Below are 15,953 nucleotides of genomic sequence, written 5' to 3'. Positions count from 1 at the left end.
TTCTTTTTTAGGGGGACGCCTGGGTGGCTCAGTTGGTTAAGTGACTCACGTCATGATCGCAGAGTCCTGGGATCGAGTCTCGCATCAGTCTCACATCGGGCTCCTTGCTCATTGGGGAGCCTGCTTCTCCCTCTGCCTGCCACTCCCCCTGCTTGTGTTCTCTCTCTCTATTGAATAAATAAAATCCTAAAAAAAAAAAAAAATGGAATTCTTGATTTGAATACTAAATGGAGAATGACTTAATTTAAATTATATGCCACCAGTCCAAGTCACCATTCTTAATTTTTTTTTGAAGCTTCAGTGGTTAGCTTTAATCTGATAAACTTGTACTTTATTTATTAACAGATAGAAGATGTAAACCAAAAATTCAACAATTTGACCAAACTTGAGGAATCTGGATGGCAGAACAATAATAATATAAGCAAAAAAGTTGTTCGGGTAAGTTTGTGGTTTTATATCCAAATTTCTCATACAGACTCTTCTACTTTAACAAATTTTTATTTTTAAGCTTTAAAAACATTTAGCTTCAGATTTTTTATCTTTTTCAAAGAAAGTTCCATGTATTGATTAAATGTCCTGATTGCCTGTGAAGAAAGAATAAGGAAATGGCCAACACTAAATTTAGTGTCATTTCTGGAGGGAGGGAGGGGCCGTAATTGAATTGGGACACCTAGAGGGCTTCTAAGTTACTAAACAGTGGGTATCTGCATGTTTGTTTTATACTGCAAACTGTGCATCTCCATTTTGTTGTAATTATAATAGTAGCACTACATAATTCATATAATGTGTAGTCTGCGCCAAGTACTGTTCCATGTATTTTACTTGCATAAACTCATTTAATCATCACAACAATCCTGTAAAGTGGGTTCTGTTCCCCATTTTACAGTTGAGGAACCTGACAACCAGAAATTACTTGCCAAAGGTGGAGCTGGGTTTCAGGGCCAGACTTTCTCATTCCAGAATCTGTGTTTCCTAGTCAGTAGGCTATGCCACTTCTCTTTTATGTAGTCTTTTGAGTGATTTATTTCAAAATGAAAGAATTCTTAAATAGCAGAGAGGAACAAATGGCTCTTTAGAACATCTATCTTCTTCCCTATGCTTTATCTTGTAAATTTTCTTATTTTCTATAACATTTGCTTTGTTAACATGATACATTTCCATTCTTGTCTCTTTGTTTCTAGTAATGTTTTGAACTCAAATGTTCTTGGGCAGATGGATGCTTCTCAAACTACTTTGCATGTTGCCAGTTTTTCTTTATATTTTAGAAGACCTTTGGTTTAGAATCAGGTTTCTAAATTGGTTATTATTATGTAATCCAAATAAGATCTGTTTTTAAATCCTATCATAGGAGTTTAAGGTGGTAGAATATTAAAAGAACCTATTACAGTGTCATTTTACTAATGAAGTCTCATGACAGGTGACTAAATTAAATGAATGGATTTCAGATCTGTGAAACAGGGAAGAAAGCTGGAATATTTTGAAGCCACTGTGGGTATCTCTTATGAGATACCTGGTCCTGGAAACATGAATGTCATCAGTGCTGCAGATAATGGCTGTGTCAGTATGACATTCAGAGCCTTGTAATTCTGTCCCTCATCACCAGGTGTCTCTGTCTCCTCTTTATTCTACAGGCTGCTGTTAAGATTATAGGACAAATAAACTAAAACTATTACCTATACTTTGATACCCTTTCCTCTGACCTCTTCTTCATTGATCTCTCATTCCATCATTTAGCCTTGTTTTCTCCTTTTCCATCAGTTTTTAGACATGTTTAAGGGTCTGAATTAGTTGGATTAGAATTTATTTCCATTAAAGAAAAAAATATCTTGTGATGTTCCCAACTCCTAATCACAGACAGTCTTCTAGAAAAAGCTGTCTATACTCTGTTGCTACTATGTTGGTTCTCACTTCTCTCTCCAACTCATTGCAATTCAGCTTCATCTCTCTCTCTGCCTCTAGAACAGTTATCACCAAGGATATTGATTCTCTAGTCACTGAGTTATTAGATACTTACTTTTAAAATCCAACCCCCCTGCAGGATTAAATGTGGTTGATTCCCTCCTTCTTGAGATTATATTCTGATTCTCCTCCTGCCTCTGTGCCCATTCTTCAGTCATGTTTGCAGTTTGATTTTCCATTTATCCCTTACATGTTTGTGATATCCATATTTCTACCTCAACTCTATTTTTTTTCTTCCACATTCTCTCTGTACAGTCTTGCCCATCCTGTGATGAATCCCAGATCTGTATTTCAAACCACACTTAGTGCTAAGCTCTAGCTATATATAGCCTGACTCCATGTACCTTAAGATTTTAAGGTATGTTCCAAACTAAAGTCATCTGCACACACATCACTGTTTCTCTGTCCCGGAGAATAGTATTGGCATCTCACTAGATGTCCAAGGTAGAAACCTGGCTATCTTCTTTAGTCCTTTCTCTGTTTCATCATCTCCACCACACACACATTCAAGAGATTACCAAGTCCTCTCAGTTTGCCCCCTTAGATACCTCTTGAAACCATTCGTGTTTTTCCATTTTTCCTCCTTAACCTAACTACTGTCATCTTTTCTCACTATCAGTACAGCAGTCTCCTTCCTAACTGGCTTGTAACCCTCCAGTCCCTTCTCTGGGCTATGGACAGAATGGCCTTTCTGAATCACAAAACTAATGATGTTACTCAACTGATTAAAAATCATTGATAAGCTCTATTCCTATGTCCTCTATATAAGTGTAGCTCCTTAAAATTGTTACCTGCAAGGGATTTTATAATCTACCTGTTGCTTACCTCCTTCCACTTTACCTCCTCTGCACTTTCTTTCCCTTCTGGCTTTGCAGCCATGCTGTTCTCTGTGCCCAGTCCTTTCCTCATTCCATCTTGTAGCCTGACTAACCGTGATTCCAGCTCAGAGGCTACTTCTGTCAGCCTTTCTTGATGACTCTGAGGATTGACTTAGGTTATAGCCTTGTTTTGTCTTATAGCTGTCTGATTTTGTCCATATCTTGACATTTATTATTCTTAGTATCTGTGAACTTAAGCTGTGAACTCTTCAAGGGCAGTGGCTTTGTCCTTTACCTTTGGCCTCTGGCATGGTTAGCACATACAAGGAAACTGCTTAGCATATGATGACTGTGTTTAATATTTTATGTATGTTTTAATTGTTTTTCTTGTAAGATGATAACGAGTAGCTTTAATACATAATTTCTCTTTGCAGAAGAAAGTTGTCTCAGGGGTAGCAAGTAAGCCCAAACAGGACGATGGCAGAAGAATTGCAGCTAGAAATCGCCTCGCTGCCATAAAAAATGCGATGAGAGAGAGGATGAAGCAGGAAGAACCTGTGGAGGCAGCATCCTCTGTAATGCCAAAGGAAGTTGATAAAATAGTGTTTGATGCTGGATTTTTCAGAATCGAAAGTCCTGTTAAATCCTTCTCAGGTTCGTTTTTCTGCTAAGACTCATTGAGAGAAATACTTGGGGTGGATGGGAGCTTAGGTAAGAGGTCAAAAATAGTTTTCATATGAAGGCCTACCGAATCTCTTTGAGTCTGGAAAGTAGACTACATGCTCACTCACACATACAAGGCGTGTTTGGATGTATATGATTAGATGAAATGTGCTGGTTCTTCTAAAATGGCTCTTACATTTTCTAAATGATTTCACATCTGTTATTACCGCTTAACCCCACGGTCCTGTGTAGGTCACAGGATCCCAAGAGGTAAGGGACATGATGGAAACATGAGAAGTCAGGTGATTTTCTTCAGGTTAATCAGTTGGTTTAGAATTTAAGCTGCAAACATCTCACCCTTCTTTAGCTGTGCTTTAAAATGAAACTTATGGAAAGTGGAAGTTTGGTTTAGTTTCCATTTGTATTTAAAACTTCTCAAATTTTATGAAACAGTTAATGTACCAATTTCCTACTTTAAAAATATTCCAGTGAAACCAGCTTTTTTTTTTAATTTTTAAAAATTTTTTAATAAACATATAATGTATTATTAGCCCCAGGGGTATAGGTCTGTGAATCGCCAGGTTTACACACTTCACAGCACTCACCATAGCACATACCTTCCCCAATGTCCATAACCCCACCTCCCTTCTCCCAACCCTCCTACCCCCAGCTACCCTCAGTTTGTTTTGTGACATTAAGAGTCTCTTATGGTTTGTACCCCTCCCAATCCCATCTTGTTTCATTTATTCTTTTCCTACCCACCAACCCCCCCACGTTGCTTCTCCACATCCTCATATCAGGGAGATCATGTGATAGTTGTCTTTCTCTGATTGACTTATTTCGCTCAGCCTAATACCCTCTAGTTCCATCCACGTCGTCACAAATGGCAAGATTTCATTTTTTTGACGGCTGCATAGTATTCCATTGTGTATATATACCACATCTTCTTTATCTATTCATCTGTTGATGGACATCTAGGCTCTTTCCATAGTTTGGCTATTGTAGACATTGCTGCCATAAACATTCGGGTGCACATGCCCCTTTGAATCACTACGTTTGTATCTTTAGGATAAATACCCAATAGTGTAATTGCTGGGTCGTTAGGAGCTCTATTTTCAACTCTTTGAGGAACCTCCATGCTGTTTTCCAGAGTGAAACCAGCTTTTAATACTTCAGGAAACCATCCTTCTTATGATTTTCTAGCTGATTTCTAACTGATCTTATGATTTTTCTTTATGATTTTTTAGTAGCTATTTTTCATAGGCTGTCTTTATTAGATTGAATTTATATATGTAGACGGAAATTATTTAAAAGCCACGTGATAAGAGGTCAGAGCTGAAGTAATCTCTTCTATAAGTTTCGGTGGACACTTCTATCAGTGCTTTAAGTGCTAGATGTTAGTTTTCAAGGAGAAAGGGGCCAAGCCCTCTTCAGATACCAATCAGCTGAAGGGATATTTTTTTCCCTATTATTTAACTGTGTCCATGGGGGAATTTTCTGAATATAAACTTGAGCTGCTATCTAATATTTATATTAAAATGGAAATTTATCACCTCACATATATTATATATAACCTTCCTGTCAGTTTAGCTATCATACCTGGTCGTGGTTTCATTTGGATTCTTTACTCTAAGCAGCTGCACTTCCAACAAACCCAGGAATTGCCTCCTGCTAGTAACATGGCTCCTTGTCATTAACTTCCCAAGGAACTCATCACTGTTCTTTCATGTACCCAACTTGGCATTTACGACTGGGGAGATTAAGGTTTATGGCCCAAATCTATCTTGTTAAAACTGAGTTCTCATTATAGAGCACATGGTTTGTATGAGGCTTGTTACAAAGCAGAAGTCCCCCAAGGAAGCCCCCCTCACCCCATTTGTCACTCCCTAGAGGCAGCCACTTTTAGTTCTCTTTTGTTTTCTTTTTCTTTCTTTTTTTTTTTTTTTTTTAAGATTTTATTTATTTGTCAGAGAGAGAGAGCGAGTATGAGAGCACAAGCATCAGGGAGGGGCAGACAGAGGGAGAAGCAGGCGTCCTGAGCAGGGAGCCGGATGTGGGGCTCAATCCCAGGATGTTGGGATCATGACCTGAGCTGAAGGCAGACATTTAACTGACTGAGCTGTCCCAGCCACTTTTAGTTCTTTGGGTTTTGTCGGAGTCTTGAGTTGTTTGACTATGTAGATTTTTTTTCTCGAATTGTGTAGTGTGTTTTTTGTGTTCTGTGTGTGTGTGTGTGTGTGTGTGTGTGTGTGTGTGTGTGATTGTGAATTGTTCCTTGAATTTACTCTCCTTGGTTCTCTCTGATCTTTCTTTTTAGAAACATCTATTTTATCTTTTTTCTGGTAAATAGACTATTTTTATAATTTTTCCTGTACTTGTTTTTTACTTCCTTATTTCCTCAGCTTTCATGTTGGCTCTCATGGTTGTTTTAGTTTTTGGTTTTGCTCTCATGGTTTAAATCCCCAAGACCTCTTTCTCATTCTTGGAATGTCCCATTTTATAACATTCTGTACTTGTTTGTTAAGTGCACTGTCTTACCTTTCTGAGGGTGTTAATGATAGCTTTTATGTTTTCTTTCCCCTGTACAGTCAATATTTGTTCCAAGAAACTTTCATCTGTTTGGATTTTGTTTCCATTTCTTGTACTGGAGGATTTCCTTGGGAGTCTGGTGATCATTCTTTGCTGCTTATGGTTAAGAATAGGTCTCTGCCCAGTAGCACGTGGGTAATCGGGGCTTTACTGTGGGGTGATTTACCTGGGCCATTGTGCTAGGAAGCTGTACATCACTATATTTAATTCTTTTTTCATGGGCTAGTTGGGCTCCCCAGAAAAGATTCTTCCAGTCTATTGCCTAGAAGGTATTATTCCAGCCAGCCACCTTTCAGGAGCCAGGTGGGAGGGAAAAAAACTAAGCGTCTGAACTGTTCGTTTGTGATCCCCTTCTTTCCATATAGTACCAATCTCCTAACCTTACCTGGTATCCCCTAAGCCAGAGACTTTTTCTTTCACTTTTTCAGGAAGTAAACCTCTCTGGTCTTCTGGTTTGGGTGGTGAGGGTGTGGGGGCATGATGACTGTTGCCTACCTGTGCAGAATGAGGAAAGGGCTCCATTTGTTCTTTCTTTAAACTGACTTTGAACCAATCTTCTGTTTTTAGCTCCCTTTTCTTCTCTGCTTCCAGACGTACTTGAGACCACCAATTCTTTTGAGGGATGCCGTGGTATAAATTGGGTCATTTCTCCTCTTTCCTGACTGGTGACTGGTGGCTTAGAATTTATTTTCTTGGGTCTACTAAATAATATCCCACTCACTCATCTAACATTACAACATTACAACTTCCATTTTCTGGTTATTGTTTCTCTTTTTAGTTCCCTTTGTCCTTGAAATTGTGTTTCAAATTTTAAAAACTGAGTAAGATCTCCCTTGTAGTTCAGTCGGTTAAGTGTCTGTCTTCAGCTCAGGTCATAATCTCAGGGTCCTGGGATCGAGCCCCATGTAGGGTTGTCTGCTCAGGTGGGGAGTCTGCTTCTCCCTGTGCCCCGCCCTCCCCTACTAGTGAGCACACGCTCCCTCTCTCTCTCGCTCTCTCTCTCTCTCTCTCTCTCTCAAATAAATAAATAAATAAAATCTTTTTAAAAAATAAAAAGATCCTGAGTAATAAAAGGGGAGGCATTCTTTGTCCTTGTAACTTTCTTCCTTTTAAGATGATCTCTGTTACTGCTTATAGTAGTGGGATGTCAAGAGGAAACAGAATCTAATGTGTGTGTTGAATACTATCTTTAACTGAAAGTCCCAGGCATTTGTCTTTAAAAAACATTATGGAAGAGGCTAGTTGGTAGGGTAACAGGAAGAACTTGCACTGTCTTCTTTGGTATAATGAAAAATGACTGAAAGAACTTTTTGATATTGAGATGATTTCTCTCATCTTCTAGGACTTTCTATCTCTTCTGAACGTCTTTCTCAAAGACATGGGACACCTAAGTCTGTCAGCAAAGGTGTGACTGAGTGCAGGGCTGAGATGGATCATCTAAGACAAACGATGTCACCACAGAATCCTGATCCTCAAAGTACCAAAAGTGAGCATGTCGATAAGGAGACTCTGCTTTCAACTATTCCTAAAAACAGGTATTTTCTTTCATGTGTTATTGTTAAGAGTATAACAGATGCTGGGGTGCCTGGGTGGCTCAGTTGGCTAAGTGCCCAGCTCTTGGTTTAGGTCTGGGTCATGATTCCTGGGGTGGTAGGATTGAGCGCTGTGCTCAGTAGGGAGTCTACTTGAGGATTCTCTCTGCCCATCCCCCCCCACCCACTCACACACATGCGCGCGTGCGCATACTCTCTCTCTAAAAATAAGTAAATAAGTCTTTTAAAAAGAAGTATAATAGATGCTGACATTAAATATCAATTTAGATTGTTAGCATGGTAAAATATGCAAGATCTATGTTTTTAATTGGATTTCACAATGACTCTAACGTGTAAGAAATGCTTCTATTGTCTAAGTGAGGGAACTAAGGCTTACAATTTTAGATCGATTATTGGTTATATTTAAGCATGCAAAGTAAATTCTGCAGAACTAAGAAGAAAAGAAGCAATACAGGGTTGTTTGGTGCTAAACACAGTACAGCTCTGGTGCTTGGCAGCTCTGAGCTCAAAGCCGGTTCTATGGCATACGAGCTGTGAAACTTTGGGAGTTTAATTAACTCCCTTAGCTTCAGGTTCATCATTTATGAAACAACCAGTGCCAGGACTTCCCTGCAGGGTCCTTGAGAGATAGGCTCTTTTGTACCAGCCTCTACAGAAAGTGCCTTGAGTTTGCGGTCTTGCATAAATAAGGGAGAGCTCATGTGTACCAAAGAATTATACGCTAGACACGGTTCTAGGTTATTGACATGTATTATCTCATTTCATCTGCAAAACAACCCTGTTGCGGGGGGAGGGTAACCAACCCTGTGAGATACTAGATCCCCATTTTTCAAGTGAGAAGACATGAAAAGTTAGTAACTTACCCAAATACAGCTTATAATTAGTCAAACTGGAGGCTGCCTCTATTCTTTTTGCTGCAGAGTATGGCCTCTGCACAAAAACATCACAATGATCTATATAGTCCTCGTTCAAGGACCATAAATGTACCAAAAATCTGTTAGAAAAAAGATACTTTAAGGTAAGGAGAAAATAAAATTGTAGTCTGGAGCCAAGACAGAACTATTGGTTTTATTATTGTTATTATTATTATTATTATTATTATTATTATTTTTAAAGATGCCTTATTTTTTTTTAAGATTTTATTTATTTACTTGACAGATAGAGATCACAAGTAGGCAGGCGCCTACTATTGGAGCCACCCAGGTGCCCCTATTGGTTTTATTATTAATCTGGAAATGGGATAGCATTGGATACTCAGTCATTATAGCAAAGAAGGTTGTCGGGGTGCCTGGGTGGCTCAGTGGGTTAAGGCCTCTGCCTTCGGCTCAGGTCATGATCCCGGCGTTCTAGAATCGAGCCCCACATCAGGCTCTCTGCTTGGTGGGAGCCTGCTTCCTCCTTTCTCTCTCTGCCTGCCTCTCTGCCTGCTTATGATCTCTGTCAGGTAAATAAATAAAATCTTAAAAAAAAAAAAAAGTTTGTCAAGAAAATAAAAGAACACCTTATGAATTAAAATAGAGGAAACAAATGAAAGTTTCTGCTCTTAAATATTTTATGGAACAAATTTTAAAATTTCAAATTTTTTAGTATGAACCAAGGTATATTTAGATTTTGTTGGGACTAAATATTTTAGGTGTTCTAGATATCTGTGGATTATAAAATACCAATTTATTGTCATTTCTTAAATGCAAGTTGCTTTACTTTATATATATATCCTCTAGTTTATTATCTTGTGCTAAGAAGACCCATAATTGTATTTAAAAGATTTTACAGGGGCATCTTGTGGCTCAGTCAGTTAAGCGTCTACCTTTAGCTCAGGTTATGATCCCAGGTCCTGGGATCGAGCTCCACATCAGGCTCCCTACTCAGCGGGAAGCCTGCTTCTCCCTCTCCCACTCCCCCTGCTTGTATTCCCTCTCTCGCTGTCAAATAAATAAAATCTTAAAAAAAAAAAGGTATTACAAGGATTCTTTAATTTTTTTTTACTTGATTCCCAAAATTAGTCCTAAAAGAGCATCTTACATACAAACATATATGTTTTTATTAACATATAATGTATTATTTGTCCCAGGGGTACAGGTCTGTGAATCGTCAGGCTTACACATTTCACAACACTCACCATAGCATATACCCTCCCCAATGACCATAATGCAACCACCATCTCCATACCCCCTTCCCCCCAGCAACCCTCAATTTATTTTGTGAGATTAAGTCTTTCATGGTTTGTCTCCCTCCCGATCCCATCTTGTTTCATTTTTTCCTTCCCTACCCCAAACCCCCCACTCTGCCTCTCAAATTCCTCATTTCAGGGAGATCGTATGATAATTGTCTTTCTCTGATTGACTTATTTGGCTCAGCATAATACCCCAGGTATTTTTAATGAAATACAAGTTACAAACTTCGAGATTGGAATATATTAAGCTATAACTAACAAGTAGATGTAGTCAACTCTAGCTACACAATAATTGACTTGTTGCTTTGATCCCCAGGAGTTGGCTTTATTCTAACCTTTCCCTAGTATGTATGTAGCTCTGGATTTGGTGAGATTCAAAAGACTGCCGGTGGACTGAGCAGCATGGTAACAGGCTGTGAGCTTTTTGGGGAGGAGTGCATCCAGTCTGTGCGGCCATCCCACTATAGCTGTAATCCCAAACTAACTTCTTTGGACCAAGTCTGATCTTGGACCAGGCTCCATCTTTGACCCATGAAGGATAGTATCAAAACACAAGTAAAAAAGATAGCAGTATGTTTAATTATCTGATTATCTGCTTTTTTTTTTTTTTAAGATTTTATTTATTTATTTGACAGAGAGAGAGAGAGATCACAAGTAGGCAGAGAGAGGAGGAAGGCTCCCTGCTGAGCAGAGAGCCCGACGCGGGCCTTGATCCCAGGACCCTGAGATCATAAGCTGAGCCGAAGGCAGAGGCTTTAACCCACTGAGCCAGCCAGGCGCCCTGATTATCTGCTTTTTTTCTTTTTTAGGAATAGCATAGAAGAAGCTCACCGTTCTGGATTACAAGATTTAATTGAAGTAAATTATGTAAGTCCCACTCCAGTATATAGATCACAATTTATGTCATTATATATAGTAACTCCATAAGCAACCCCCAGAATTTCCATCAGAAATCTAAACCAGTCATTCAAATGATACTTCTTGCTTTAAAGGCCTTTGTCTTGTTTGAAAGCATAGTCCCATTTTGTGTTAACTCACATCAAGATTTTTTTTTAAATAAGGTTTTATTATAACAGCCATACTTATGTGTGTATCTGGCTGCTTTTGCAATACAATGGTAGAGCTGAGTAGTTGTGGCAGAGATTCTGTGGTTCACAAAGCCTAAAATATTTTGCATCTTGCCTTTCCCCAAAAAAATGTTTGCCAGTCACAAAACTGGAAAATCGTAGACACTTGCTGAGAAGCTTCCTTCAATCATACCGTTGCCATAATATTCTTTGAATTAATTGTTCAAGAAGCAAGATAGTAGCATTTACAGTGTTCTTTAGCCTGTGTTCAGAATGTTGTTCTACTGTTTTTATTTTTAATAGCAACAAGACTTCTTAAATTTTTTCTAATTTTTGGTAATTAAATGTAAAAACCTTTTTTACTTCCAGGATGCAAACAAGATAAACTTTGAGACGGATTGTTTACCCAGTGAAAGAATGAATTTGCCTCTACTTGCTGGTAAAGTGGCAGATGATATTAATACTAATAAAAAGGAAGAAATTCCAGATGGTGTAGAAGGGATGGAGCTACATTCTTCAGTCACAGCACAGGATGTTTTGATGAGCAGCCCTGAAAAAATTATACCATCACAAAATGACATCTTACAGGAAGAGAAGACTAAAATTTCTCAGTCAGGTGAGATCTTTTAAATATATTTAGATGAGGCTTTGTTAAATAAATGAACTTGGACTAATACATAGATTATTGTGACTACTTCTGGGAACCAGTTTCTAACAGTAAAGGTTGAAAAATTGGGCATTGACAAGAAACACTTTATAAGAATCGGTACATGTTGTAGTGTCCCACTGTACACCTTAGACCTTTGGAAGTGTACTTATTAAAAACAACGGCTAATAATCCATGTTGGAAATAAGGAGCGTTTTATGTTAGACCAATCTGGATTCTTCATTGTGAAGACTCAGAAATTCCCCAAAGTTTATTTTTTTAGTTTACCTCCTTGTCAACACCCATCCTCAAAACTTTCTTTAAAATGCCCTATTCTTCTTTCATAATGCCTTTTCCTATCTACTTTGTTGTGATTGTTCTGCAATAGGAAATGGCTCTTAGACTTTTGTTATAGTATAATGTGTGATAGTTTCTCCTACTGTTTTCATCTGCTCCTCAGTGGTGCTGTTCTGGCTGGGGCCTAAGGCAAAATAAACGTAACCTTTGCCAGACATTTAACGTACTCCAGCTATATTCTTGGGTGCCTTTTCTTTTTTTCTTTCAACCTTAGTATATTACCTGTTCATTATAAAAGGATATAAATCAGGAATAACCATGTGAAAGAGATGCATAGGGCAAAGCATGGGGAAAGGGTACAGAGCTTCCATGCCTTCCAAATGCATCATTCTCCCCAGATTTCCATATATGCACTAACCTGGATGCTCAGTGTTACCTTTAATATTACAAGCATGGGATTTGTTTATAGAAGACTCTTTTTTTTTTTTTTAAGATTTTATTTATTTATTTGATACAGAGAGAGAGATCATAAGTAGGCAGAGAGGCAAGCCGGGGTGAGGGGGGTAAGCAGGCTCCCTGCTGAGCAGAGAGCCCGATGCAGGGCTCGATCCCAGGACTCTGGGATCATGATCTGAGCTGAAGGCAGAGGCTTTAACCCACTGAGCCACCCAGGCGCCCCTAGAAGATTCTTTTTATACTGAATTTAAGAATGAGAATTTTAATAAAAAATTTAAGTACATTTTTTTTGAAGATTTTATTTATTTATTTGACTGACAAAGATCACAAGTAGGCAGAGAGGCAGGCAGAGAGAGAGGAGGAAGCAGGCTCCCCGCCAAGCAGAGAGCCCGATGTGGGGCTCGATCCCAGGACCCTGGGACCATGACCCGAGCCAAAGGCAGAGGCTTTAACCCACTGAGGCACCCAGGTGCCCCTTAAGTACATTTTTTTAAAATGCTATAGCATGGCCACATGGATGGCTCAGTTGGTTAAGTGTCTGCCTTTGGCTCAGGTCATGATCCCAGGGTCCTGAGATCAAGTTCCATGTCAGGCTCTCTGCTCAGCGGGAGCCTGTTTCTCCTGTCCCCACCCCTGCTCGTGCCCCCTCTCTCTCTCTCTCTCTTTCTTTTTTTTTTTTTTAAGATTTTACTTATTTGTCAGAGAGAGCGAGCACAGGCAGACAGAGTGGCAGGCAGAGGCAGAGGGAGAAGCAGGCTCCCCACAGAACAAGGAGCCCAATGTGGGACTCGATTCCAGGACGCTGGGATCATGACCTGAGCCGAAGGCAGCGGCTTAACCAACTGAGCCACCCAGGCGTCCCTCTCTCTCTCTTTCTTGCAAAAATAAATAAATTTTTGAACTCTTAAAAAAAATTATAAAAGAATGCTGTAGCATAAGATGACCTAGATTTTTATCTTAGCACTTAATATATGGAGCTTTTCATCATTTTTGTCTATTTCTTAACAACACCTGACTGCAAGGATATTCTTTAAAAAGTTAAAAGTTGGGATTTTTGTTGTTTTTTTCAGTATTTGATATTAAAAGTCTTACTACTGAATGCCATCTTCTTGATTCGGTAAGTTTTCCAATTTAATTTGAAAAATTGCTTTATAGTCTAGATTTGTTTTATAAAATGGTATACTCACTTTTCAGTTTGTATACGAAGTTGGTTTCAGATTTATATGTTACTGTTTCATTTACTATGAAATCCATTTGTTACTCATTTTTCTCAAAATGGGAAAAAATGTCGTGTTTATAAACTTTAAAATGTAGCATGTTTTAATACTACATTCTGAAGATTTATTTCCCTATGTAATTTATGTATCAAGTTTGTTATGACATATTGCTTGAATACTTAAATATCCAATTGTAGCTTGAATTATGCTAGGTATCTCTAAGTGATGTAAGAAAAAATAAGACAAGATTTCTGTCTTTAGGGACGCCTGGGTGGCTCAGTTGGTTAAGCAGCTGCCTCCGGCTCAGGTCATGATCCCAGCGTCCTGGGATCGAGTCCCACATCGGGCTCCTTGTTCTGTGGGGAGCCTGCTTCTCCCTCTGCCTCTGCCTGCCACTCTGTCTGCCTGTGCGCTCTCTCTCTCTCTCTCTCTGACAAATAAATAAATAAAATCTTAAAAAAAAAAAAATTTCTGTCTTTAGAAACGTGCATTTGGGGGGCACCTGGGTGGCTCAGTGGGTTAAAGCCTCTGCCTTCGGCTCAGGTCATGATCCCAGGGTCCTGGGATCGAGCCCTGCATCGGGCTCTCTGCTCAGCGGGGAGCCTGCTTCCTCCTCTCTCTCTCTGCCTGCCTCCCTGCCTATTTGTGATCTCTCTCTGTCAAATAAATAAATAAAATCTTTAAAAAAAAAAAAAAAGAAAGAAAGAAACATGCATTTGGGAAGATAATGTCTATCCTACCGTTAGTCATCATGGGTTATTTCCATTTTAATTCTTTTAGAGAGAGATATATATTTTTTCTTTTATATATATATATTCTATTTTATTTAGAGGCTCCCCAGCCTTTATTTTTGGTGACCTCTTGCCTCTACATCTAGTTCAAACCTTAGCCCTTCTGTGTAACCTTCCTGGAAAAGCTCTCCTCTCTCTCATATTAATTTGAATATATAGATGTAGGTGCACAATGCACACAATCTCTTAGGAATATAATATGAATATGTTATATTCTTTTTTTTTTTTTTTTAATTTTTTTTTTTTTTTGATAGTGATCACAAGTAGGCAGAGTGGCAGGCAGAGAGAGAGGAGGAAGCAGGCTCCCCGCTGAGCAGAGAACCTGATATGGGGCTTGATCCCAGGACCCTGGGACCCTGGGACCATGACCCGAGCCGAAAGCACAGGCTTTAACCCATTGAGCCACCCAGGCGCCCCTGAATATGTTATATTCTTAAAACCCATTATAATTTTAGGAATCTGTTTCCCGTATTATCTGTAAATTCCTCTGCAGGCAGAGCTGGCACTGTGGCATGAATAAAATAGTGCACTCTTGCCTACTGTTTACAGCAGTGGTTTTCAGCCCTACCCCCAGATATTTTTATTTCAATCTGGAGTAGGACCTTTATCAGATGATTCTAATGTATAGCCAGGTTGACCACCCTGGTTTATAGTCTCACCTTGAAATTTTCCAGGGCCAGTTGCTAAAATGGGTCAGGAAATGGCCTTGGTTTGCTAATCTTTGATCTCAGAATATAAAAAGCTCATTGAGGCAAATGTAGGATAAAAGCAATAGTTTTTGTTAACCTTGTAAAGCCTGGCAAATACTTGGCTTCCTTAAACCACTAATTCCTTAAGGATCTCTGAATATGTTGGCTTTCATTATTTTTTTTTTTTTAAGATTTTATTTATTTATTTGACAGAGAGAGATCACAAGTAGATGGAGAGGCAGGCAGAGAGAGAGAGAGGGAAGCAGGATCTCTGCCGAGCAGAGAACCCGACGCGGGACTCAATCCCAGGACCCTGAGATCATGACCCGAGCCGAAGGCAGCGGCTTAACCCACTAAGCCACCCAGGCGCCCCGGCTTTCATTATTTTCAAAGATGCCTTCTTTTCATGCAGGCTTCTGGGCTGCCCTGTGTCTCAGGAGCAGAATGAAGTGTGTTAGTATGGACCTGTAGTGTCCTGTAGTCTGCTTTCTTGATCATAGAGTCAGGGATTTCAGCATCAGGCAGTTGATATAAACCTGATTTAATCCTGTTCTTAGATCTGAACTCTGAATGCTTGGTTCTGATAATATAGGATATTACAAATAAATTTGGAATGTACTGTATCACATTTTGTGTTATACTAATATTATGATTAAAAGCATTTCAATTATCTTATATGTTAGCTAGTTGACAAGTCTTGGTACTTTATAATTTAGTCTCCCTATGAATTCTTTTCCACTTTTCATATAAATTAGACCTTGGAATTTTCAATTTTACTTTCCATAGGTCTGCTTGTCTAGTTGAGACCCAAATTATTACTTGCTTCTGTAGCATCACTTGAACCTGAAATAGGAGGAACAAAGAAAAGGATCCTAGTAGGATCACATTAGTAAAAGGCCTATGAGGTACAGTTATATGGATTGGGATTTGTAGAATCTGTGTAAATGGCTTGAGATATCATCTTAATTTTATTTATCCTACATATACTGATGAAGTCCATTTACATATTACTAGTCATCTTTGAGGCATATGTAC

The 15,953-nt window shown here is 38.9% G+C and overlaps 1 protein-coding gene across 2 annotated transcripts in view; it reads left to right on the top strand.

The window, feature by feature from the left end:
* The window catches only part of DLGAP5 (DLG associated protein 5), a 38,631-nt gene that overhangs the window by 22,044 nt on the left and 634 nt on the right, over positions 1 to 15,953 (top strand). For both annotated transcript variants that reach the window (XM_047738749.1, XM_047738750.1), the window contains exons 13-18: positions 346 to 438; positions 3,212 to 3,431; positions 7,372 to 7,564; positions 10,565 to 10,622; positions 11,192 to 11,438; positions 13,292 to 13,338. In XM_047738749.1, the coding sequence (XP_047594705.1) occupies positions 346 to 438; positions 3,212 to 3,431; positions 7,372 to 7,564; positions 10,565 to 10,622; positions 11,192 to 11,438; positions 13,292 to 13,338 (858 nt within the window). The remainder of the gene's footprint in view (positions 1 to 345; positions 439 to 3,211; positions 3,432 to 7,371; positions 7,565 to 10,564; positions 10,623 to 11,191; positions 11,439 to 13,291; positions 13,339 to 15,953) is intronic.

This window comes from Lutra lutra, chromosome 7 (assembly GCF_902655055.1).
Source record: "Lutra lutra chromosome 7, mLutLut1.2, whole genome shotgun sequence".
NCBI classification, from domain to species: Eukaryota; Metazoa; Chordata; class Mammalia; order Carnivora; family Mustelidae; genus Lutra; species Lutra lutra.
The sequence above is the reverse complement of the archived record's forward strand: the minus strand, read 5'-3'. Positions and strand labels throughout refer to the sequence as shown.